Here is a 24,429-nt window from a genome sequence, read left to right as displayed (position 1 = left end):
ATGATGGTGATGGTGAGTCTGTCCTTTGGTGGGATGATGATGTCTGTGTCCCAAATGGCACCCTATTCCCTTTATAATGCAAGGGTTGGAACCTACATTTTTCCCAATCGTTTCGTTGTGAACAGAACCACCATTTTTTTTTGTTCCGTTACACTGTTCTGGCCAGCAAAATAAAGTTCTGAACTGGTTCGAACCCCAAAAATATCGCTCCTTTCTGTTCCTTCTTTAACCTGTGAAATCAACCGTTTTTTACATTTTGCTCATTCAATTACCTCACCAATCAGTGTGGATAGAGTAGGCAAGCTAGTTGTTTACATGCATGATGGACAGACAAGTATAGCCTATGATGAAAGATGCAACTGAAATTTTGCTGGTGGGGAGAGAGCGATAGAGGGTTGAGGAGGAGTTTTGAAACGCTGGGCATCTTGTTATGACATGCATTATCTGAATTAGGTCCAGAGAATTATACCTAGGAGTAGTGGCTTCTGTGGAGGAACTTTGAATGTCCTTTGAGCTAGCTAGCTAACAACCTTGAGCTAGCTAGCTAACAAGCTTGAGCTAGCTACAGTTGAAGTCGGAAGTTTACATACACTAAGTTGACTGGCCTTTAAACAGCTTGGGAAATTCCAGAAAATGATGTCATGGCTTTAGAAGCTTCTGATAGGCTAATTGACATAATTTGAGTCAATTGGAGGTGTACCTGTGGATGTATTTCAAGGCCTACTTTCAAACATTTTAGCTTGACATGGGAAAATCAAAAGAAATCAGCCAAGACCTCAGAAAGAAAACTGTAGACCTCCACAAGTCTGGTTCATACTTGGGAGCAATTTCCAAACGCCTGAAGGTGCCACGTTCATCTGTACAAACAATAGTACACAAGTATAAACACCATGGGACCACGCAGCTGTCATACCGCTCTGGAAGGAGACGCGTTCTGTCTCCTAGAGATGAACGTACTTTGGTGCGAAAAGTGCAAATCTATCCCAGAACAACAGCAAAGGACCTTGTGAAGATGCTGGAGGAAACAGGTACAAAAGTATCTATATCCACAGTAAAACGAGTCCTATATCGACATAACCTGAAAGGCCAATCAGCAAGGAAGAAGCCACTGCTCCAAAACCGCCATAAAAAAGCCACACTACGGTTTGCAACTGCACATGGGGACAACAATCATACTTTTTGGAGAAATGTCCTCTGGTCTGATGAAACAAAAATAGAACTGTTTGGCCATAATGACCATCGTTATGTTTGGAGAAAAAAGGGGGTAGCTTGCAAGCCGAAGAACACCATCCCAACCATGAAGCACGGGGGTGGCAGCATCATGCTGTGGGGGTGCTTTGCTGCAGGAGGGACTGGTGCACTTCACAAAATAGATGGCATCATGAGGAAGGAAAATTATGTGGATATATTAAAGCAACATCTCAAGACATCAGTCAGGAAGTTAAAGCGTGGTCGCAAATGGGTCTTCCAAATGGACAATGACCCCAAGCATACTTCCAAAGTTGTGGCAAAATGGCTTAAGGACAACAAAGTCAAGGTATTGGAGTGGCCATCACAAAGCCCTGACCTCAATCCTATAGAAAAGTTGTGGGCAGAACTAAAAAAGTGTGTGCGAGCAAGGAGGCCTACAAACCTGACTCAGTTACAGCAGTTTTGTCAGGAGGAATGGGCCAAAATTCACCCAACTTATTGTGGGAAGCTTGTGGAAGGCTACCCAAAACGTTTGACCCAAGTTAAACAATTGAAAGGCAATGCTACCAAATACTAATTGAGTGTATGTAAACCTCTGACCCACTGGGAATGTGATGAAATAAATAAAAACTGAAATAAAAAATTATCTCTACTATTATTCAGACATTTCACATTCTTAAAATAAAGTGGTGATCCTAACTGCCTAAGACAGGGAATTTTTACTAGGATTAAATGTCAGGAATTGTGAAAAAACAAGTTTAAATGTATTTGGCTAAGGTGTATGTAAACTTCCGACTTCAACTGTATCTATAAAAATCTTATGTGCAGAACGGCACCAGAATTAAAAACATGCCTAGTTAATAAATCCAACGTGAAACATGATAACTAGGCCTATAGTATCCTTAACTAGCATTGAAAAAAATGTATCCATTCTTCTCTAGCTAATGAAAAATCTCTCTCCCTATCTTCTGAATCACGATTGTAACGTCAGCACAGTAGCCTATGCTTCGGAGGGGCAGGTAGCCTAATCACGTGCACACACACCATACCTACTACTATAGGGTTGATTTGATTAATATTAGTGAGTTGCATTAGGATTCTAATGCGCCGAATAATTGCATGGGGTTTACGTCGGAAAATGTGTGAATTCAACTATGAATTCATACACAGTTAAGCCGACTGACTTGCTCCATGCATTCTATACTTGCACATTCCTTTATCACCCCAGTATGGGAAAGCTGCTCTGGCCAGGGTGAATAGTGCCATAGACTGGAGTAGATTGATCCCAGATCCAGACCACTGGAGGGAGGAGGAAGGAGGCCCCTTGCTGACCGGTAGCCATATGTGGCCTCTGGTTTATTCAGGATCCGTCGGGAATGGAACCCTATTCCCTACATAGTGCACTACTTTTGACCAGGGGGCTCTGGTCAAAAGTAGTGCACTATATAGGGAATAGGGTGCCATTTGGGATGCCTCCACTATTTCTCTGTCCTGTCTAAATGGGTCACTGTCCCATAATGGAGGGAAGGTCATTTCATTGACGTCATCACTGAAGTTTTAATGTCCTCTGTCACCCGTGTCTTTATGGTCTGTGACTCATTTTTGTCCTATCCACTGCGGCTGCACTACTACCACTCTGCCCTGTACGAGTGCCCACGAGGGTCCGCTCTGTAGGACGGTATGGTGGGGTGGGGGGCTGGGTGGTGGTGGCAGTGGTCTCTCTCGCACCACTGATGTGTCTGGCTTCAGTCAGCACTACCGAAGGCTGCCACCTATGTGCAACAAAGGGCAACTAACCACGGGGGCCTCGATGATCACCACCAAAAGGCAGGGAGAGAGAGGAAAAAAAGACAGATGAAATGTGAAACAAAGACCATTGCGGGGGACATGATGCTATCCTCTATTCCCTCAGTTAGGGTTAGGGTTAGGTTTAGAATAAGGGTTAGGGTAAGGGTTAAGTTTAGGGTTAGGATAAAGGTTAAGGTTAGGGTTAGAGCTATGGTTAGGGTTAGTAGATAGTTTGTTGAAATGTTACAGATAGTCTGTAGATAGTCTGTAGATCATCTACAGATGGACTATCCAAATAAAGTGTTACCCAATTAAGTGCCTTACTGTGATTGTTTTAAAATAAAATGGAAGAAAAAAATAACAAAAATAGCTTCTTAGCAAAGAGCAATTTCTCCAGTAAGAATTTTGCTAGGACTGTCTGGGACTGGTCTGAGTGGGTAGTGGAAAACTGAAAACTAGCTGTTATTGGCAGAGAGGTTTGAAACTAGGAAAATCATATATTTGACTGCACTGGGCCTTTAACCAAGAAGAGGGAGGAAACAAACACTTGGATGATAGAAGTCTACACTAACATTAGAGCATTTCTCCACATCACATTTCTGTTGAGGACCAGAACAAAGGAGAGCACCCCCGGCTGGCTGGGAGGGTGTCAGTGTGACCTACTCGTCAGCACGTCCCTTTGGTTTCCTTATAGAAAATATCCCCGTAGAAAATATAAAGTGACCAATTAAATATATTTGTGAGCAATTCCATACCTACTACTATAGGGTTGATTTGATTAATATTAGTGAGTTGCATTAGGATTCTAATGCGCCGAATAATTGCATGGGGTTTACGTCGGAAAATGTGTGAATTCAACTATGAATTCATACACAGTTAAGCCGACTGACTTGCTCCATGCATTCTATACTTGCACATTCCTTTATCACCCCAGTATGGGAAAGCTGCTCTGGCCAGGGTGAATAGTGCCATAGACTGGAGTAGATTGATCCCAGATCCAGACCACTGGAGGGAGGAGGAAGGGAGGCCCCCTTGCTGACCGGTAGCCATATGTGGCCTCTGGTTTATTCAGGATCCGTCGGGAATGGAACCCTATTCCCTACATAGTGCACTACTTTTGACCAGGGGGCTCTGGTCAAAAGTAGTGCACTATGTAGGGAATAGGGTGCCATTAAGGACGCAGGTTCACTGTGATTCAGCAGAGGGGGAGTTGGTTCAAACCTCAAACCACTTTCTGTTTGTCAGTTCCCTCAGTCATGACTCGTCTCGGACTACATTTTTCAACTCTCTCTGCAGCAAAGAAAAAGAAAAAACAAACAGCCACGGCAATTTGATTGCTGTGATTTGACTGTCTGTAAGTATAATGTTGAGCCCTGGTGTAGTGGAGAGAGAGAGAGTGGCTGCCTCATGAGTGGATGCTGGTGAGACAGGGAAATGTAATGCGCCTTGAGAGGTTTAGGGTTGGTGAGAGACATCCCCCAACACCACCTTACACCCCCCCCCCTCCACCTCCATAGACACTTGACACTTGTGGTCCTCTGTAGCTCAGCTGGTAGAGCACGGCGCTTGTAACGCCAAGGTAGTGGGTTCGATGTCCGGGACCACCCATACACAAAAAATGTATGCACGTATGACTGTAAGTCGCTTTGGATAAAAGCGTCTGCTAAATGGCATATTATTATTATCATTGATCAGGTCAGGACATGCAGAAGCCAGGCTAACTAATCTGAGGTGGAAGCAGAGCAGCAACAGCAGGGCTCAACACAAACAGGGAGCCCAACCAGGAGACTATCACACATTTACAGTTTATTAGACAGATGGCGGGAGGTGGGTGCATAGCTCCAACTGTCTTCCTCCCACTGAAGTTGGGGGCGGGGTGGGAGAGGAAGGGAGGAGAGAGGAGAGAGAGAAAGAAGAGAGAAGAGGAAGTGAGCTAGCGATACCTCCTAGTGTGACTGCTGGCGCTGATGCACAGCCCCCCAGATCGAGGCAGGGGGTCTCCTCTCCGCCAGCACAAGGGCACAGTGCTCAGCGCTAATCTGACAGGAAAGATACAGGCTCTTTGTCTGCCGTTTGAGCAGGCTGCTCTGAGAAGCAGTGCATGTAAATGTATCTCTCTCCGAGTCAACCAGACTGCCAGCCAGCCAGGGAGACCCAGTGAGAGCCTACAGAGTGTTCTCTGTGTGTTTATAGTAGCTGGATTGAACCCTCGAGACCCAAACAATTATCCACTGGCTGCCCTGTATTTTCAATGTCTCATCTCAGACGCAGGGTATCTCAACAAGGGGACGGCAGTAATGTTCTGCCAGTTTGTATAGAAACACAGCAGGATAGCATACAGCATCCTGAAGAATAAAGACAGGGACAGCGTGTAAAGTCAGAGCTGAGCATCCTCATAGTAAAGTGGCAGGGTCATGTCTTCCCCAGTGTCATGTACAGTGTCATGTACAGTAAACTACTGCAATATCAGAGGATTTGGAAGTACAGTATCTGGTTTACCCCACACTGTCAGGGGGAGGTTTACCCCACACCGTCAGGGGGAGGTTTACTCCTCACCGTCAGGGGGAGGTTTACTCCTCACCGTCAGGGGGAGGTTTACCCCACACCGTCAGGGGGAGGTTTACCCCACACCGTCAGGGGGAGGTTTACCCCACACCGTCAGGGGGAGGTTTACCCCACACCATCAGGGGGAGGTTTACTCCTCACCGTCAGGGGGAGGTTTACTCACAGACAACGGCTCGTTTGTCCCAGTGTTTACTGGTGTCTTACTGTGGAAAAACAGTGTGTTCCTTTCCCATTCATACACATTAGGTGTCAAATTGACTGTAAATGACTTCGATTCCCCTCCTTTTCTTATTGGCATAGTAGCCTTTAATGACTTTAAGTTGACCAATTGGCTTGGCTGGACTGTAGCGGGTCATTGTCCCTGTTGTTCCTCCTCCTCCTCTCTCTCCCATCCCCATCCTACGAGGGTAAATGACAATGGCAGCCAACCCTCCATACAGTACCTCCCTCCATTAGCGCTGTACTGTGACTCATCAGCATCGAGGCTCCTCGTCGTGCGCCTTTCAATACAGAGGTGAATGTCAGGTTACTCAGCAGATCTGATATTAAAATGTCTAGCATGTAGTCTCTCCAGAGGAGATGGAGTATCTCTCTTCTGGCTCGGCAGCGGCGCTGTCCGGGGAAGCACTCCATTGTCATGCCATGCAATGTCCTCATTAGGATACATGACATGCAGGAATTCACTGAAGCGCATTTGCATAAATTAGCCATCTCTACTACAGAGTGGAGTGAAAGGCTGATGTAAGAACAGAGAGAGAGCTCTGTGAGGGAGAGAGAGACTGGAGGAGGACAGAGGGAGGCCTCAGAGAGAGAGCCAGATCATAACAAAATCACAGAGCAATACTCAATCATGAGGCATCAAAGCCAAAGGAACTGAATAATATTAAGATATGCTATGGATGGAAGGAAAGTAGTTTATAAACCTACCAAAAACAATACAGAAATACACTATGAAAAAAGAAGGAACAGCATGTCAGAAATCAGCTCAATGTAATTGAAGAATCCATAGACTCTAACCACTTCTGGGAAAATCGGAAAACACTAAACAAACAACAACATGAAGAGTTATCTATCCAATCTTTTTGGCCCTATAACAAAGAACAAACAGCAAAAACATATACATGATCAAATACAAATCTTAGAATCATCTATTAAAGACTACCAGAACCCACTGGATTATCCAATTACATTGAATGAACTACAGGACAAAATACAAAGCCTCCAACCCAAAAAGGCCTGTGGTGTTGATGGTATCCTCAATGAAATGATCAAATATACAGACCACAAATTCCAATTGGCTATACTTAAACTATTTAACATCATCCTTAGCTCTGGCATATTCCCCAATATTTGGAACCAAGGACTGATCACCCCAATCCACAAAAGTGGAGACATATTTGACCCCAATAACTACTGTGGGATATGCGTCAACAGCAACCTTGGGAAAATCCTCTGCATTATCATTAACAGCAGACTCGTACATTTCCTCAGTGAAAACAATGTACTGAGCAAATGTCAAATTGGCTTTTTACCAAATTGCCATACGACAGACCACATATTCACCCTACACACCATAATTGACAAACAAACCAAAACAAAGGCAAAGTCTTCTCATGCTTTGTTGACTTCAAAAAAGCTTTTGACTCAATTTGGCATGAGGGTCTGCTATACAAATTGATGGAAAGGGGTGCTGGAGGAAAACATCCAACATGATAAAAATCCATGTACACAAACAACAAGTGTGCGGTAAAAATTGGCAAAAAACACACACATTTCTTTCCACAGGGCTGTGGGGTGAGACAGGGATGCAGCTTAAGCCCCACCCTCTTCAACATTTATATCAACGAATTGGCAATGGCACTAGAACGGTCTGCAGCACCCGGCCTCACCCTACTAGAATCTGAAGTCAAATGTCTACTGTTTCCTGATGATCTGGTGCTTCTGTCAAACACCAAACTGAGAATTCAGCAAAAATATCCTCCATGTACAATGTAAAACACCAAATAATGCATACAGAGCAGAATTAGGCTGATACCCGCTAATTATCAAAATCCAGCAAAGAGCCGTTAAATTCTACAACCACCTAAAAGGAAGCGATTCCCAAACCTTGCATAACAAAGCCATCATCTACAGAGAGATTAACCTGGAGAAGAGTCCCCTAAGCAAGCGGGACCTGGGGCTCTGTTCACAAACACAAACAGACCCCACAGAGCCCCAGGACAGCAACACAATTAGACCCAACCAAATCATGAGAAAACAAAAAGATAATTACTTGACACATTGGAAAGAATTAACAAAAAAGCAGAGCAAACTAGAATGCTATTTGGCCCTAAACAGAGAGTACACAGTGGCAGAATACCTGACCACTGTTACTGACCCAAACTTAAGGAAAGCTTTGACTATGTACAGACTCAGTGAGCATAGCCTTGCTATTGAGAAAGGCTGCCGTAGGCAGACCTGGTTCTCAAGAGAAGACAGGCTATGTGCACACTGCCCACAAAATGAGGTGGAAACTGAGCTGCACTTCCTAATCTCCTGCCAAATGTATGACCATATTAGAGACACATATTTCCCTCAGATTACACAGATCCACAAAGAATTCGAAAACAAACCCAATTTTGATAAACTCCCATATCTATTGGGAGAAATACCACAGTGTGCCATCACAGCAGTAAGATTTGTGACCTGTTGCCACAAGAAAAGGGCAACCAGTGAAGAACAAACACCATTGTAAATACAACCCATATTTATGTTTATTTATTTTCCCTTATTTACTTTAACTATTTGCACATATTATGACATTTGAAATGTCTTTATTATTTTGGAACTTTTGTGAGTGTAATGTTTACTGTTAATTTGTATTGTTTATTTCACTTTTGTTAATGATCTATTTCACTTGCTTTTGCAATGTTAAAGCCCTTAAATTGAAATTGAATGAGAGAGAGAGAGAGAGAGAGAGAGAGAGAGAGAGAGAGAGAGAGAGAGAGAGAGAGAGAAAAAGAGAAAAAGAGAAAAAGAGAAAGAGCACTAGAGGAAGGAGAAAGAGAGGGAGGGGGGTAATAGTATTCCACACTTCCTGTTTATGAAAGGATATTGGGCAGACTTCATAAAAACAGCTTATGAATTGTCAGGGTTCTGTGATGTACTCTTGCTATAATGTCCTGCTCTGGAATGGTATCGCCTCCCTCCCCAGTCCATAGAAACAGAGCAGGCCTGACCCACCCGGTCCACAAGCCCAGATCTGTCACCTTGATTCATGTGTCCCTTTGTATTAACGCCTACAATAAGTGTTGCTAACGTCCTGAAACACTTCATATGTCAACGTCTATCCAGTAATGACCAGGAAATGTGCTTTATATCCTCCACCTTCGCTTTTTGTTCTCCCTTTCATTTTAGTTTATCATCCCTTTCAAGTGTGGCTTTTTAGGTTGCAAGTGCAACCATCTTTCCCTGTTTCCCTTTCTTTTCCTCACACCTTCTCTCTCTCGCTCTCGCAATTCAATTTCAATTGCAATTTCAATTTAAGGGCTTTATTGGCATGGGAAACGTATGTTAACATTGCCAAAGCAAGTGAAGTAGATAGTAAACAAAAGTGAAATAAACAATAAATATTAACAGTAAACATTACATTCAGAAGTTTCAAAAGAATAAAGACATTTCAAATGTCATATTATGTACAGTGGGGAGAACAAGTATTTGATACACTGCCGATTTTGCAGGTTTTCCTACTTACAAAGCATGTAGAGGTCTGTAATTTTTATCATAGGTACACTTCAACTGTGAGAGACGGAATCTAAAACAAAAGAAAATCACATTGTATGATTTTTAAGTAATTAATTTGCATTTTATTGCATGACATAAGTATTTGATACATCAGAAAAGCAGAACTTAATATTTGGTACAGAAACCTTTGTTTGCAATTACAGAGATCATACGTTTCCTGTAGGTCTTGACCAAGTTTGCACACACTGCAGCAGGGATTTTGGCCCACTTCTCCATACAGACCTCATTGTATGATTTTTAAGTAATTAATTTGCATTTTATTGCATGACATAAGTATTTGATCACCTACCAACCAGTAAGAATTCCGGCTCTCACAGACCTGTTCGTTTTTCTTTAAGAAGCCCTCCTGTTCTCCACTCATTACCTGTATTAACTGCACCTGTTTGAACTCGTTACCTGTATAAAAGACACCTGTCCACACACTCAATCAAACAGACTTCAACCTCTCCACAATGGCCAAGACCAGAGAGCTGTGTAAGGACATCAGGGATAAAATGGTAGACCTGCACAAGGCTGTGATGGGCTACAGGACAATAGGCAAGCAGCTTGGTGAGAAGGCAACAACTGTTGGCGCAATTATTAGAAAATGGAAGAAGTTCAAGATGACGGTCAATCACCCTCGGTCTGGGGCTCCATGCAAGATCTCACCTCGTGGGGCATCAATGATCATGAGGAAGGTGAGGGATCAGCCCAGAACTACACGGCAGGACCTGGTCAATGACCTGAAGAGAGCTGGGACCACAGTCTCGAAGAAAACCATTAGTAACACACTACGCCGTCATGGATTAAAATCCTGCAGCGCACGCAAGGTCCCCCTGCTCAAGCCAGCGCATGTCCAGGCCCGTCGGAAGTTTGCCAATGACCATCTGGATGATCCAGAAGAGGAATGGCAGAAGGTCATGTGGTCTGATGAGACAAGAATATAGCTTTTTGGTCTAAACTCCACTCGCCGTGTTTGGAGGAAGAAGAAGGATGAGTAAAACCCCAAGAACACCATCCCAACCGTGAAGCATGGAGGTGGAAACATAATTCTTTGGGGATGCTTTTCTGCAATGGGGACAGGACGACTGCACCGTATTGAGGGGAGGATGGATGGGGCCATGTATCGCGAGATCTTGGCCAACAACCTCCTTCCCTCAGTAAGAGCATTGAAGATGGGTCGTGGCTGGGTCTTCCAGCATGACAACGACCCGAAACACACAGCCAGGGCAACTAAGGAGTGGCTCCGTAAGAAGCATCTCAAGGTCCTGGAGTGGCCTAGCCAGTCTCCAGACCTGAACCCAATAGAAAATCTTTGGAGGGAGCTGAAAGTCCGTATTGCCCAGCGACAGCCCCAAAACCTGAGGGATCTGGAGAAGGTCTGTATGGAGAAGTGGGCCAAAATCCCTGCTGCAGTGTGTGCAAACTTGGTCAAGACCTACAGGAAACGTATGATCTTTGTAATTGCAAACAAAGGTTTCTGTACCAAATATTAAGTTCTGCTTTTGTGATGTATCAAATACTTATGTCATGCAATAAAATGCAAATTAATTACTTAAAAATCATACAATGTGATTTTCTTTTGTTTTAGATTCCGTCTCTCACAGTTTAAGTGTACCTATGATAAAAATTACAGACCTCTACATGCTTTGTAAGTAGGAAAACCTTGGCAGTGTATCAAATACTTGTTTTCCCCACTGTATATATACAGTGTTGTAACAATGTGCAAATAGGAAACAAGTACAAATGGGAAAATAAATAAACATAAATATGGGTTGTATTTACAATGGTGTTTGTTCTTCACTGGTTGCCCTTTTCTTGTGGCAACAGGTCACAAATATTGCAGCTGTGATGGCACACTGTGGTTTTTCACCCAGTAGATAAGGGAGTTTATCAAAATTGGGTTTGTTTTCGAATTCTTTGTGGATCGCTGTAATCTGAGGGAAATATGTGTCTCTAATATGGTCATACATTTGGCAGGAGATTAGGAAGTGCAGCTCAGTTTCCACCTCATTTTGTGGGCAGTGTGCACATAGCCTGTCTTCTCTTGAGAGCCAGGTCTGCCTACGGCGGCCTTTCTCAATAGCAAGGCTATGCTCACTGAGTCTGTACATAGTCAAAACTTTCCTTAAGTTTGGGTCAGTCACAGTGGTCAGGTATTCTACCACTGTGTACTCTCTGTTTAGGGCCAAATAGCATTCTAGTTTGCTCCGTTTTTTTTTTGTTTGTTCTTTCCAATGTGTCAAGTAATTCTCTTTTTGTTTTCTCATGATTTGGTTGGGTCTAATTGTGTTGTTGTTGTTGTTGTTGTCCTGGGGCTCTGTGGGGTCTGTTTGTGTTTGTGAACAGAGCCCCAGGACCAGCTTACTTAGGGGACTCTTCTCCAAGTTCATCTCTCTGTATGTGATAGCTTTGTTATGGAAGGTTTGGGAGTTCTATAACTGATTCAAGTATTTCTAGCCAGATCCTAATTGGTATGTCAAATTGTATGTTCCTTTTGATGGCATAGAAGGCCCTTCTTGCCTTGTCTCTCAGATCGTTCACAGCTTTGTGGAAGTTACCTGTGGCGCTGGTGTTTAGGCCGAGGTATGTATAGTTTTTGTGTGCTCTAGGGCAACGGTGTCTAGATGGAATTTGTATTTGTGGTCCTGGCAACTGGACCTTTTTTGGAACACCATTATTTTTGTCTTATTGAGATTTACTGTCAGGGCCCAGGTCTGACAGAATCTGTGCAGAATATCTAGGTGCTGCTGTAGGCCCTCCTTGGTTGGTGACAGAAGCACCAGATCATCAGCAAACAGTAGACATTTGACTTCAGATTCAGTTTGTTCTCTGTTATAGGTCCAAAAAGATTGGAGAAGTGGTTTACCCATACATCTCCGTTTTGGATAGATAGCTCTTCGTGTTGTTGTTTGTTTAGTGTTTTCCAATTTTCCCAGAAGTGGTTAGAGTCTGTTCCTTATTTTTCCATAGTGTATTTCTGTATTGTTTTAGTGATTCACCATAGTGAAGGCGTAGGCTCAGGTTTTCTGGGTCTCTTATGTTTTTGGTTGGATAGGTTTCTCAATTTCTTTCTTAGGTTTTTGCATTCTTCATCAAACCATTTATCACTGTTGTTTCTTTTCTTTGGTTTTCTGTTAGAGATTTTTAGATTTGATAGGGAAGCTGAGTGTCACGATCGTCGACAGATGAAGCGGACCAAGGCGCAGCGTGATAAGCGTACATTCTTTATTTGTGTACACACACGAACCAAAACAATAAACCAAACGATACGTGAAGTCCTAGGTTATACACACCAAACCAAACGGAACAAGATCCCACAAAACTAACATGCCAATAGGCTGCCTAAGTATGGTCCCCAATCAGAGACAATGAGCTACAGCTGTCTCTGATTGGGAACCACCCTGGCCAACATAGATATAAACGATCTAGAACGAAAAACATAGAAAACTAAACAATGAAAATCCACACCCTGGCTCAACAATTAAGAGTCCCCAGAGCCAGGGCGTGACACTGAGAGGTCAAATATACTGTTTAGGTTTTCTACTGCCAAGTTTACACCTTCACTATTACAGTGGAATGTTTTGTCCAGGAAGTTGTCTAGAATGGATTGAATTTGTTGTTGCCTAATTGTTTTTTGGTAGGTTTCAACACTACTTTACTTCCATCTATAGCATTTCTTAATATTATTCAGTTCCTTTGGCTTTGATGCCTCATGATTGAGTATTGCTCTGTTCAAGTAGACTGTGATTTTGCTATGGTCTGATAGGGGTGTCAGTGGGCTGACTGTGAACGCTCTGAGAGACTCTGGGTTGAGGTCAGTGATAAAGTAGTCTACAGTACTACTGCCAAGAGATGAGCTATAGGTGTACCTACCACAGGAGTCCCCTCGAAGCCTACCATTGACTATGTACATACCCAGTGTGCGACAGAGCTGCAGGAGTCGTGACCCGTTTTTGTTGGTTATGTTGTCGTAGTTGTGCCTAGGGGGGCATATGGGGGAGGGAATGCTGTCACCTCCAGGTAGGTGTTTGACCCCCTGTGTGCTGAGGGTGTCAGGTTCTTGTCCAGTTCTGGCATTTAGGTCGCCACAGACTAGTACATGTACCTGGGTCTGGAAATGATTTATTTCCCCCTCCAGGATGGAGAAGCTGTCTTCATTAAAGTATGGGGATTCTAGTGGGGGGATATAGGTAGCACACAGGAGGACATTTTTCTCTGTTGAGATAATTTCCTTTTGAATTTCTAACCAAATGTAAAATGTTCCTGTTTTGATTAATTTAATAGAGTGAGTTAGGTCTGCTCTATACCAAATTAGCATACCCCCTGAGTCCTTTCCCTGTTTCACACCTGGTAGTTTGGTGGATGGGACTACCAGCTCTCTGTAACCTAGAGGGCAACCAGTGGGTCCGTCTCCTCTCTCTTTCTCTCTCTCTCTCTCTCTCTCTCTCTCTCTCTCTCTCTCTCTCTCTCTCTCTTTCTTTCTTTCTTTTGCTCTCTTTCTCCGGATCCCTCACGCTTGCCTTCATTAGGATACTGTGCTGGTTGTAACACTGGTGTAATCACATATGGTGCAGAGCAGTGGTGGGAAAAGTATCCAATTGTCATACTTGAGTAAAAGTAAACATACCTTCATAGAAAATGACTCAATTAAAAGTGAAAGTCACCCAGTAAAATACTACTTGAGGAAAAGTCTAAAAGTATTTGCTTTTAAATATACTTAAGAATCAAAAGTAAATGTAATTGCTCATACTTAAGTATCAAAAGTAAAAATCTATTCAAATTCCTTATGTCAAGCAAACCAGACAGCACCATTTTCAAAACTGTTTTTTTTATGGATGCCAGAGGCATACTCCAACACTCAGACATCATTTACTAACTAAGCATTTGTGTTTAGTGAGTCCACCAGATCAGAGGCAGTAGGGATGTTCACTTGATAAGTGCGTGAATTGGACAATTTTCCTGTCCTGCTAAGTATTCAAAATGTAATGAGTACTTTTGGGTGTCAGGGAAAATGTATGGAGTAAAAAGTACATTATTTTCTTTAGGAATGTAGTGAAGTAAAAGTAAAAGTTGTCAAAAATATAAATAGTAAAGTAAATTACAGATACCCCCAAAAATGACTTAAGTAGTGTTTTAGAGTATTTTTACTCAGCACTTTTCCCCCAGCAGCAGCTCTGGGCAGTCTGTTTATCAGCAGCCCTGGATGGGGCTGGCCCAGCCCAGCCAATCAGTCTCATTTAAGCCCAGACCACTTTTATCTTTAGCTGGTTGTGTGTGTGTAAAAGAAAGGGAGGGGTGGATAGTGGATAAATGAGACCAGTGGGTGGCAGGGAGTAGTCACCTGGCCCTGCCTCACTTCTGGTTTGGGGCACTGCTGTCTCTCTCTCGCTCTCTCTCTGTCTGCGGCGAGGTGTGTGTGTATATGCTGTGTGTGTGTGTGTGTCTGTGTGTGTGTGCGTGTGCGTGTGTGCGCACACTGATGTGGCCGAGTGGTGCTGCAGCGTTATAGTAGAGGTGCTGTGTTCATCAGTAGTGGAGAGTCCAGTCTAGGGAGTAGCCTAACATCAATATATCTGTTGTGTTATCAGGGAACCAGAGAAAAAATTACAAAAATAGTATCCTTATAGGATAAAAATTCATAAATGTTGTGTATTTAAACCCATTTAGAATAATCCCTCCAACAACATCGACACATCACACATCCCAGTGTTTTCACTCCTCCTGCTAGGAATGATTCAAATGACAAAAAAATTTCCCCTCTAGGCCTATATTTGCTTTTCCTCATAAACACTGCCCGGTTGTTTTTCCAAACGGAAAAATCCACAAAGCAAATTTTTGTGGTTTGCAAGATTGATTTCTGAGGAGGGAAAATCCTGTTTTACTAGCAGGGTGCCTGGCACCGAGCACGGGAGTGCAGAGCCGTGAACAGCCTCTACTGCTACAGCCCCCAGAGAGAGAGAGAGAGAGAGAGTACCATAACATCTAGAACAGTGGTCACCAGTATTTTCTGAGTCAAGATCACTTTCTAAGTCAAAATGCAAGCCGAGATCTACTGCTTTAGATTTTTATTTATTTTTACATGACTTAAAAAACATAAGCCTGTGCAACATTAACCTATTAAAAACATTTATGTAGCAATGAGGTTTGTAGTAGGCTAGATGCCCACTGCATTATCACTGCATATTGGCTATTATGTTTATCATTATATTAAAACATTTTAGGTATATGATCACACTTGTAACTTGGGCTCCCGAGTGGCGCAGCGGTCTAAGGCACTACATCTCAGTGCTTGAGGTGTCACTACAGACCCCCTGGTTCGATTCCAGGTTGTATCACAACCGGCCGTGATTGGGAGTCCCATAGGGCGGCGCACAATTGGCCCAGTGTCGTCCGGGTTTGGCAGGTGTAGGCCGTCATTGTAAATAAGAATTTGTTCTTAACTGACTTGCCTAGTTAAATTAAGGTAAAATAAAAAAATATATATAAAAAAACAAATAATAGATAATATGTTGTAAATTAGGTTTGAGGCACAGCTGAGTGAGCATAATCATTAGCTTTTTATTTTATTTTAGTGGACTGATGGCCTGCAACTGATGGTCAGTCTGAGGGGAGTGAGAGAGCAGCGGTGAGGCTGGCTCTCACCCAACTCACCGTCCCTTCTCTCTACCTCCCTCCTCTGAGAAAAGGGGACACAGTCTTCCAGCTGATGGCGAAACTCATGTCGCACTGCATTATTTCTGCCTCATGCACCAATTCATGTTGTTAATCCGATGTCCAGATAAAGTGAAATATTACTTGATATAAAAAAAGAGACAAGCCACTAATAATAACAACGCAAGCTTATTGGATCACTTTGCTATACTCATTCATTGCAGCTGCAGTGCTGGTTGTAGCATTTTATGGCTTATAAAAGTGTTGAACAAAGTGTTGACAGTGCTGAATAACAACTTAAACATGAACTTACTCATAAAAACAGCAGCTCTTTGCTGTATTCGTTGTCTCTCTCTAGTCATGGTTTTAGAAGTTTAGAAATCTCACAGCATCAATTTTGCTGTGCGCTCAAGGCTTCTTTTGACAGTCTATTGCTCCAGGAAACTGTGCAGACACAGTGAACTGAGCTATCTGACTGGCCAGTGGTAGGCCTGTAGGTGCACCTGATTTGCTCTCTGGGCCTGCCGGGTCGGCGGAGTTATAACTTCAGACACATGAAATGGTTCAAAATGGGAACACTCTGCCTTCCCTGCGTTAGGGCTGCTGAATCAAGTGCACCTACCGCCAACAACACGAAACAATAAAAAAAATAGGAACGCTTCATCGTTGGGTTTTTTATAGAAATGGTTGGTGATCGACTAGGAATACCTTGGAGATGGACCAGTCGCGATCAATGGGTTGGTGACCACTGACCTAGAGTAATTAATCTTGTGTTGTTCCTCCCAAAAATGGGAAGCAAAACAATCAGTAAACAATGGGCTCTTGCTCCCTGCTCATTAAAAACAGATTGTGCTACTGGTTCCTTACATCTGAGAGAGCCCGTTAATTATTGTACCAGGGACTTTACATCACTCAGGCAAAGAAAAGGTGCTTTGTTGAATGAACAATGGCTATCCCCTATTCAAAGTGAAGCCCTCGTAATTGCATCGTGAGCGCACCTTGCTTTGTGTGTGGTTTGTGATGGCATTCCTCGAGCAAGCGTCTAACAGGGGTACATTCTTCATCAGAGACTGTTGTAAAACAGTGCTGTGTGCTACTGTTGCCTGAACAAGGGGTGTGACTCTCAAAAAAGAGTTTCACACTGGTTTTCCTCTACACACACATCTCTCTCTCTCTCTCTCTCTCTCTCTCTCTCTCTCTCTCTCTCTCTCTCTCTCTCTCTCTCTCTCTCTCTCTCTCTCTCTCTCTCTCTCTCTCTCTCTCTCTCTCTCTCTCTCTCTCTCTCTCTCCCTCCCTCCCATTCTCTCTCTCTCTCCCTCCCTCCCATTCTCCCATTCTCTCTCTCTCTCCCTCCCTCCCATTCTCCCATTCTCTCTCTCTCTCTCTCTCTCTCTCTCTCTCTCTCTCTCTCTCTCTCTCTCTCTCTCTCTCTCTCTCTCTCTCTCTCTCTCTCTCCCTCCCTCCCATTCTCTCTCTCTCTCCCTCCCATTCTCTCTTTCTCCCTCCCTCCCTCCCTCCCATTCGCTCTCTCTCTCCCTCCCTCCCATTCTCTCTCTCTCTCTCTCTCTCTCTCTCTCTCTCTCTCTCTCTCTCTCTCTCTCTCTCTCTCTCTCTCTCTCTCTCTCTCTCTCTCTCTCTCTCTCTCTCTCTCTCTCTCTCCCTCCCTCCCTCTCTCTCTCTCTCTCTCTCTCTCTCTCTCTCTCTCTCTCAATTCAATTCAATTCAATTAAATAAACTTTATTGACATGGCAAGTAAAATTACTTACATTGTCAAAGTATAGATATAACAAAAATGGTGGGACCAACAGCAATAATAATAGTAGTAGTGGAAATGGGATTACCATTAACAGCAACTACAACAACAATATTAATGAGAATAACAATACATTAAAGCAATATTAGTCGACCAGTCTCAACATGACTGAGAAGACACATTACATGGTATGAAAGCCAAAACAAATCAGGAAATATTATTGACATTACATTACACTTTTCACTGGCTGTCCCTCAGGTTGTGGCAGGAGGACACATATTTGGCTGCCAAACTGCACATTTTGGTTTTTCACCCAATAAATATTGGATTTTTTCTTCCTCTTTTATAGTTTCAAATTCTTTGTACTGAATGATAATTTTGGGAAAGAAAGGTTCTCTTAGGTCTGAGTATTTGTCACAGTGTAATAGGAAATGCAGCTCTGTCTCTACCTCTCCCCGGGGGCAGAGTGAGCACAGCCTGTCCTCTCTGGGCAGCCAGGTTTGCCTGTGACGACCGGTCTCTATAGCCAGACTGTGCTCACTGAGTCTGTACCTAGTCATTGTTTTCCTCAGTTTTCTATCAGTCACAGTGGTCAGATAGTCTGCCACCATGTACTGTCTGTTTAGAGCCAAATAGCATTGAAGTTTACTTTGATTTTTTGTGGTGTCTTTCCAATAGGTGATATATTTTTATTTTTGCTTTGTGATGATTTGGTTGGGCCAGATTTTCTGAGTGCTGTCCTGAGGCTCTATGAGGTTGGTTTTGGTTAGTGAACTGAGCCTCAGAACCAGCTGGCTGAGGGGACTCTTCTCTTGTTTCATCTCTTGACATAGTAGAGCTGTGTGATGGAATGTTTTGGGGTCACTTGTTTTTAGATGGTTGTAAAATTTGATGGCTCTTTTTTCTATTAGAATAAGGAGGGGGTATTGGCCCAATTCTGCTCTACATGCGTTATTTTGAGTTTTTCTTTGCACTTGCAATACAGTCTTGCAAAGCTCTGCATGCAGTATTTCGATTGGATGTTTGTGCCATTTGGTGAATTCAGTATTAGAGAGCGGACCCCATACTTCGCTGCCATATAGAGCAATTGGTTTTATAACTGATTGGAACATTTTGAGCCAGATTCTAATTGGAATTTCGATTTTAATAATCCTTTTAATGGCATAGAATGCTCTTCTTGCTTTGTCTCTCAGCTCATTCACAGCCATGTGAAAGCTACCTGTGTTGCTGATATTTAGTCCTACATACGTATAATTTTTGGTGTGTTCTAATAGAACTGTGTCCAAATAGAATTTATATTTGTCATCCTGATTTCCGGACCTTTTTTGGAATATCATTATATTCAGGGTTTTTTTATTAACGGCCAGGGCCCAGGTCTGACAGAACCTGTGCAGATGATCTAGATGCTGCTGTAACCCCTCCTTAGTGGGAGACAGTAGCACCAGGTCATCTGTGTACAGCAGACACTTGATTTCAGTGTTGTGTAGGGTGAGACCAGGTGCTGCCGATTCTTCTAATGTTTTTGCCAATTAATTAATGTAGATGTTAAATAGTGTTGGACTTATTGGGCAGCCCTGTTTCACTCCACGTCCCTGAGAGAAGAAGTCTGTTTGCTTGTTGCCGATTTTAATCGCACATTTGTTTTTAGTGTACATTGATTTAATAACATCATATGTTTTCCCTCCAATACCACGTTCTATTAGTTTGTAAAAAAGACCTTTGTGCCAAATTGAATCAAATGCTTTCTTGAAGTCTACAAAACACGAGTAGATTTTGCCTTTGTTTTGGTTTACTTGTTTGTCAATTAGAGTGTGGAGGGTGTAAATGTGGTCTGTTGTACGATCATTTTTTACAAATCCAATCTGGCTTCTGCTTAGGACGTTGTGTTCATCAAGGAAATGATGTAGTCTGCTGTTTATGATACTGCTGAGAATTTTCCCCAAGTTGCTGTTAACGCAAATTCCTCTGTAATTATTTGCGTCAAATTTGTCTCCATTTTTATAAATTGGTGTGATCAATCCTTGGTTCCAAATATCGGGGAAAATACCTTCAGTTAGGATAATGTTGAAGAGTTTGAGTATAGCCAATTTGAATTTGATTTGTGGTCTGTATATTTTATAATGTCATTTAAAATACCATCAGCACCACAGGCCTTTTTGGGTTGGAGAGTGCAAAGTTTTTCCAATAATTCTTGTTCTGTAATTGGGGTATACACAGGATTCTGATAGTCTTTGACTGCTGATTCAAGGATTTGTAATTTTTCTTGTATATCTTGTTGTTCTGGGCTCTTTGTTATATTGCTGTAGAGGTTTGCAAAGTGATTTCTCCACATATCCCCATTTTGGATAGCCAATTCCTCATTATGAGGTTTGTTTAATTTATTCAAATTCTCCCAGAAGTGGTTTGATTCTATGGTTTCCTCAATCACATCCAGCTGATTTCTAATGTGCTGTTCTTTTTTTGTTCTTAGGGTGTGTTTGTATTGCTTCCGTGTTTCCCCATATTGAAGGCGTATATTTTTGTTGTCTGGGTCTCTGTGTTTTTGATTAGATATATTTCTCAATGACTTTCTTAGATTTTTGCAATCATTATCAAACCATTTTTCATTATCTATTCTTTTTGTTTTGCTCTTATGTTTCTTAAGATTAGCCAAGGAGGCTAATTTGTCAAATATAAAGTTTATGTTCCAAACGGCCAAATGTACACCTTCATTGCTGTAGGAGAATGTTAAGGCTAAAAAGTTGTCCAGGAGAGATTGTATTTTTTGGCTACTAATTGCTTTTTGGTAGATTTCTGTACTGTTTGCACTCCATCTATAGGTCTGTTTAGTACCATGTAATTTATTGGGCCGTGATGCTTCATCTGCTCTTCTCAGATACACTGTGATTTTACTGTGGTCTGAGAGAGGTGTTAGTGGGCTGACTGTGAAGGCTCTGAGAGACTCTGGGTTGAGGTCGGTGATGAAGTAGTTTACAGTACTGCTGCCAAGGGATGAGCTGTAGGTGTACCTACCAAAAGAGTCCCCTCTTAGCCTACCATTGACTATGTACAGACCCATTGTTCGACAGAGCTTCAGGATCTGTACTCCATTTTTGTTTTTCACTTTGTCATAGTTGTTTCTGGGGGGGTATGTGGGGAGGGAAAGGTTGTTGCTTCCCGGTAGGTGTTTGTCCCCATGACTGTTAATAGTGTCTAGATCTTCTGCTGTTCTAGCATTTAGGTCTCCACAGACCAGCACATTGCCTTGGGCCTGAAAGTGACTAATCTCCCCCTCTAGAATGGAGAAACTCTCTTCATTGAAGTAGGGTGACTCTGAGGGGGGAATGTATGTGGCACAGAGGAAGACGTTTTTATCTGTTAAGATAGCCTCCTTGTTGATTTTTAGCCAGATAAAGAATTCTACTGTTTTGATCAATTCGATTGAATTAGTTAGTTCAGATTTACACCATATTAGCATTCCCCCTGAGTCTCTGCCTTGTGTGATTCCTTTTAATTTGGTGGATGGTACGATTATCTCCCTATAACCTAGTGGACAGCCAGTGGAAACATCACCTCTGCACCATGTTTCCTGTAGTACTACAATATCAACATCATCAATTTCTTTAAGGAAGTCTGGGTTTCTGCTCTTTAGCCCAAAAGCAGAGGACTTACAATCCTTGTAAATTCCAACATGCAACGTAAAAAGACTTCATAACTGTTTTTTCTTTACCTTCAAAATGAGATCTCTCTCTCTCTCTCTCTCTCTCTCTCTCTCGCTTTCTCTCCCCCTCCCATTCTCTCTTTCTCCCTCCCTCCCATTCTCTCTCTCTCTCTCTCTCTCTCTCTCTCTCTCTCTCTCTCTCTCTCTCTCTCTCTCTCTCTCTCTCTCTCTCTCTCTCTCTCTCTCTCTCTCTCTCTCTCTCTCTCTCTCTCTCTCTCTCTCTCTCTCTCCCATTCTCTCTTTCTCCCTCCCTTCCATTCTCTCTCTCTCTCTCTTTCTCTCTCTCTCTCTCTCTCTCTCTCTCTCTCTCTCTCTCTCTCTCTCTCTCTCTCTCTCTCTTCCCCCCTCCCATTCTCTCTTTCTCCCTCCCTCCCATTCTCTCTCGCTCTCTCTCTGCTCTCTCTCTCTCTCTCTCTCTCTCTCTCTCTCTCTCTCTCTCTCTCTCTCTCTCTCTCTCTCTCTCTCTCTCTCTCTCTCTCTCTCCCATTCTCTCTTTCTCCCTCCCTCCCACTCTCTCTCTCTCTCTCTCTCTCTCTCTCTCTCTCTCTCTCTCCAAGCTTCTGCAGGCTCAGGAGTTTACATAATTATCCAGCATTAAGTCTAAATTGAAGGATTCCCATCCTAGGTTACGCCACATGGCTGCAATAAGGATAAGCTGCAGTCTTACAAACCATTCGGCTTTACAGGCACTTAAAGATGGGCTGCAGGGGACTGACACAGGAAGAGAGGCAACAGCAGTAGCAGCAGGAGGAGCTGCAGTCTGTGATGACAACAAAGGCTGCCTGTACATCAACATAACACAGGGGTGGGTGGGAGCCGCCGGGGAGGGTGATAGGTCACCGCCGGGTGGCAGGGCAGACAGACTGTGGTAGCCCAGTGAAATGTCAGTATGTCACAAGGGTTATTGTAATGAAAACGGGGGATGGACACCCAACCTGCCACCTGCCAGTCAGCCAGCCCAGCACCACTGGGTTTGATTTACTGGCTTTTTACAATGTTCGGTGCTGACCCGATAAAAGATGAACTAGTACTTTACAGTGTTTGTTTGTGGTCATTAGAGCTGTCGGCTTGTCTCACCACACTCCAAGGGCTCAGAACAATGGCAGTGCTGATGGTAATGCTGGCAATTTCCCTGTTTTTTCTCAGGTCACTGCCAGGGGATTCGCCCCATTGTTGCAGTTTGCCTACACTGCTAAGCTGTTACTCAGCAGAGAAAACATCCAGGAGGTCATCCGCTGTGCCGAATTCCTGCGCATGCACAACCTGGAGGACTCGTGCTTTCGCTTCCTGGAGGCCCAGCTCCGCAGCGAGGAGGATGGCCTGCTGCTGTGCCACAAGGTGGTGCCGGCCGAGGGCAACCACGAGACCGAGGATGAGAACATGCAGTCTGAGACGACAACAAAGGTCGCCTCACCCCGGCGCGCTGAAGCCCTTTCCTCCTTACGGCACGCCCCGGACAAGGACCGGCTACCCGTGGCAGTGCCCAGTGACTTCAGCGATGGACGACTGGACTTCGACATGCACGGAGCATCCGACCTCCCCCGCTGTCCCAAATACAGGAGGTACCAGTGGGCCTGCAACAAGCACAATAACGACACCAGTACCTCAGGTTTACCAAGCACATTATTATTAAAGGAGACCAGTGGCGGCATCAGCGGCAGGGCAGTCCGGGGCCAGAGCAGGTCGCCGGTGGCAGACATCAAAGTGGAGCCGCGGGCAGAGGAAGAGGCCATCTCGCTGTGCCTGTCGGGGGACGAGCAGGACGGCCTGGACAAGGAGACAGGCATGGAGATGGACAGTGTCCCAGTGTTGTCCGCCTCCTCCGCCAAGAGGAGCAAGTCCCCCACCTGCCTCCGCACCTTCTTCAAGAAAGGAGCGGACCTGCCGGGTCTGCCCAACGTCTCGCAGCAGCTATTTGCCAACAGACTCGCCAGCGTCTGCCCCCAAGACAAAGGAACCACTCAGGGAGATCACAAAACAAAAGACTTCACTGCTGGGGAGCTGGGCCTGTCTGTTACATCCCTGAAGGAGGTAGACGGCTTCCCTCTGAGGCTCTCGTCGCTGAAGTCCACCTCCTGCCATGGCGTCTGCAAACAGGAAGTGGAGCTGGACCGCCGCAGTGTAATCTTTTCCTCCTCAGGGGCCTGCGACCGTCTGGGCACCCCGGTGCATTCCTATCCCGGCGGGAACTCTTTGGAGATGGAGCTCTCAGAGCACACGCCAATGGGCCTGTGGGCCGGTGCCAGCCAGTCCCTTCCCAGCTCCCAGACCTACTCCCCCAGCAGTGCCCCCTCCCTCGCCTCCGCCACCACTGAGCCCCCGCCGGTCCTCTGTCGCCCGCTGCCAAACACCAGCTGCCCAGTGCCAATCAAGGTGTGCTCGCGCTCGCCGCCCTCTGAGACCCGCACGCGGACCTCCAGCTCCTGCTCCTCCTACTCCTACGCGGAGGACGAGAGTGGCGGCTCCCCCTGCAGCCTGCCCCAGTTTGAGTTCTCCACCTCGCCGTGCTCCAACGTGGCACTCCGCCTTGCCGCCGACCAGCAGGAACAGGGCGTGATGGGGGGGGACGCCCTCTTCAACCAGGTGCGCCCCAAAATCAAGTGCGAGCAGTCGTACGGCACCAACTCCAGCGACGAGTCGGGATCCTTCTCCGAGGGTGACAGCGAGTCGTGCCGAGTCGATCAAGGCCGAGAGGTGAGTGACTTTGACACTGTCACACTGTCTTCTCTCATGACGTACACAATGCCTCGTACACCCAGTCCCACCTTGGGGACTAATCATCATCATCATCTCACAGTGACCTACATAGAGATCATATTAAATGACAACCATACAGTGCATATACATTTTTCTAATTCATTATTTTACACAATATAATATAACAGCACTGGTAAACCATGGTTGACCAACTCCCTGACCAAAATGGCTGACCTTTATCCCATCATAAAAAGATTCATGTCCATTCTAGTATTCTAATTCCTAATTCTATGGTGACCTAGCTCTCCAGGTCTGCATT

General features: G+C 44.2%; 1 protein-coding gene across 2 annotated transcripts in view; it reads left to right on the top strand.

Moving 5' to 3' along the window:
• LOC121552898 (transcription regulator protein BACH2) overlaps positions 1-24,429 on the top strand; it is a 124,859-nt gene that overhangs the window by 78,202 nt on the left and 22,228 nt on the right. For both annotated transcript variants that reach the window (XM_041865991.2, XM_041865992.2), the window contains exon 3: positions 22,560-24,107. In XM_041865991.2, coding sequence (XP_041721925.2) covers positions 22,560-24,107 — 1,548 coding nt within the window. The remainder of the gene's footprint in view (positions 1-22,559; positions 24,108-24,429) is intronic.

The sequence above is a fragment of the Coregonus clupeaformis genome, chromosome 36, assembly GCF_020615455.1.
Source record: "Coregonus clupeaformis isolate EN_2021a chromosome 36, ASM2061545v1, whole genome shotgun sequence".
NCBI classification, from domain to species: Eukaryota; Metazoa; Chordata; class Actinopteri; order Salmoniformes; family Salmonidae; genus Coregonus; species Coregonus clupeaformis.
Note: the sequence above shows the minus strand (reverse complement) of the source record. Positions and strands in the feature narration are given on the sequence as shown.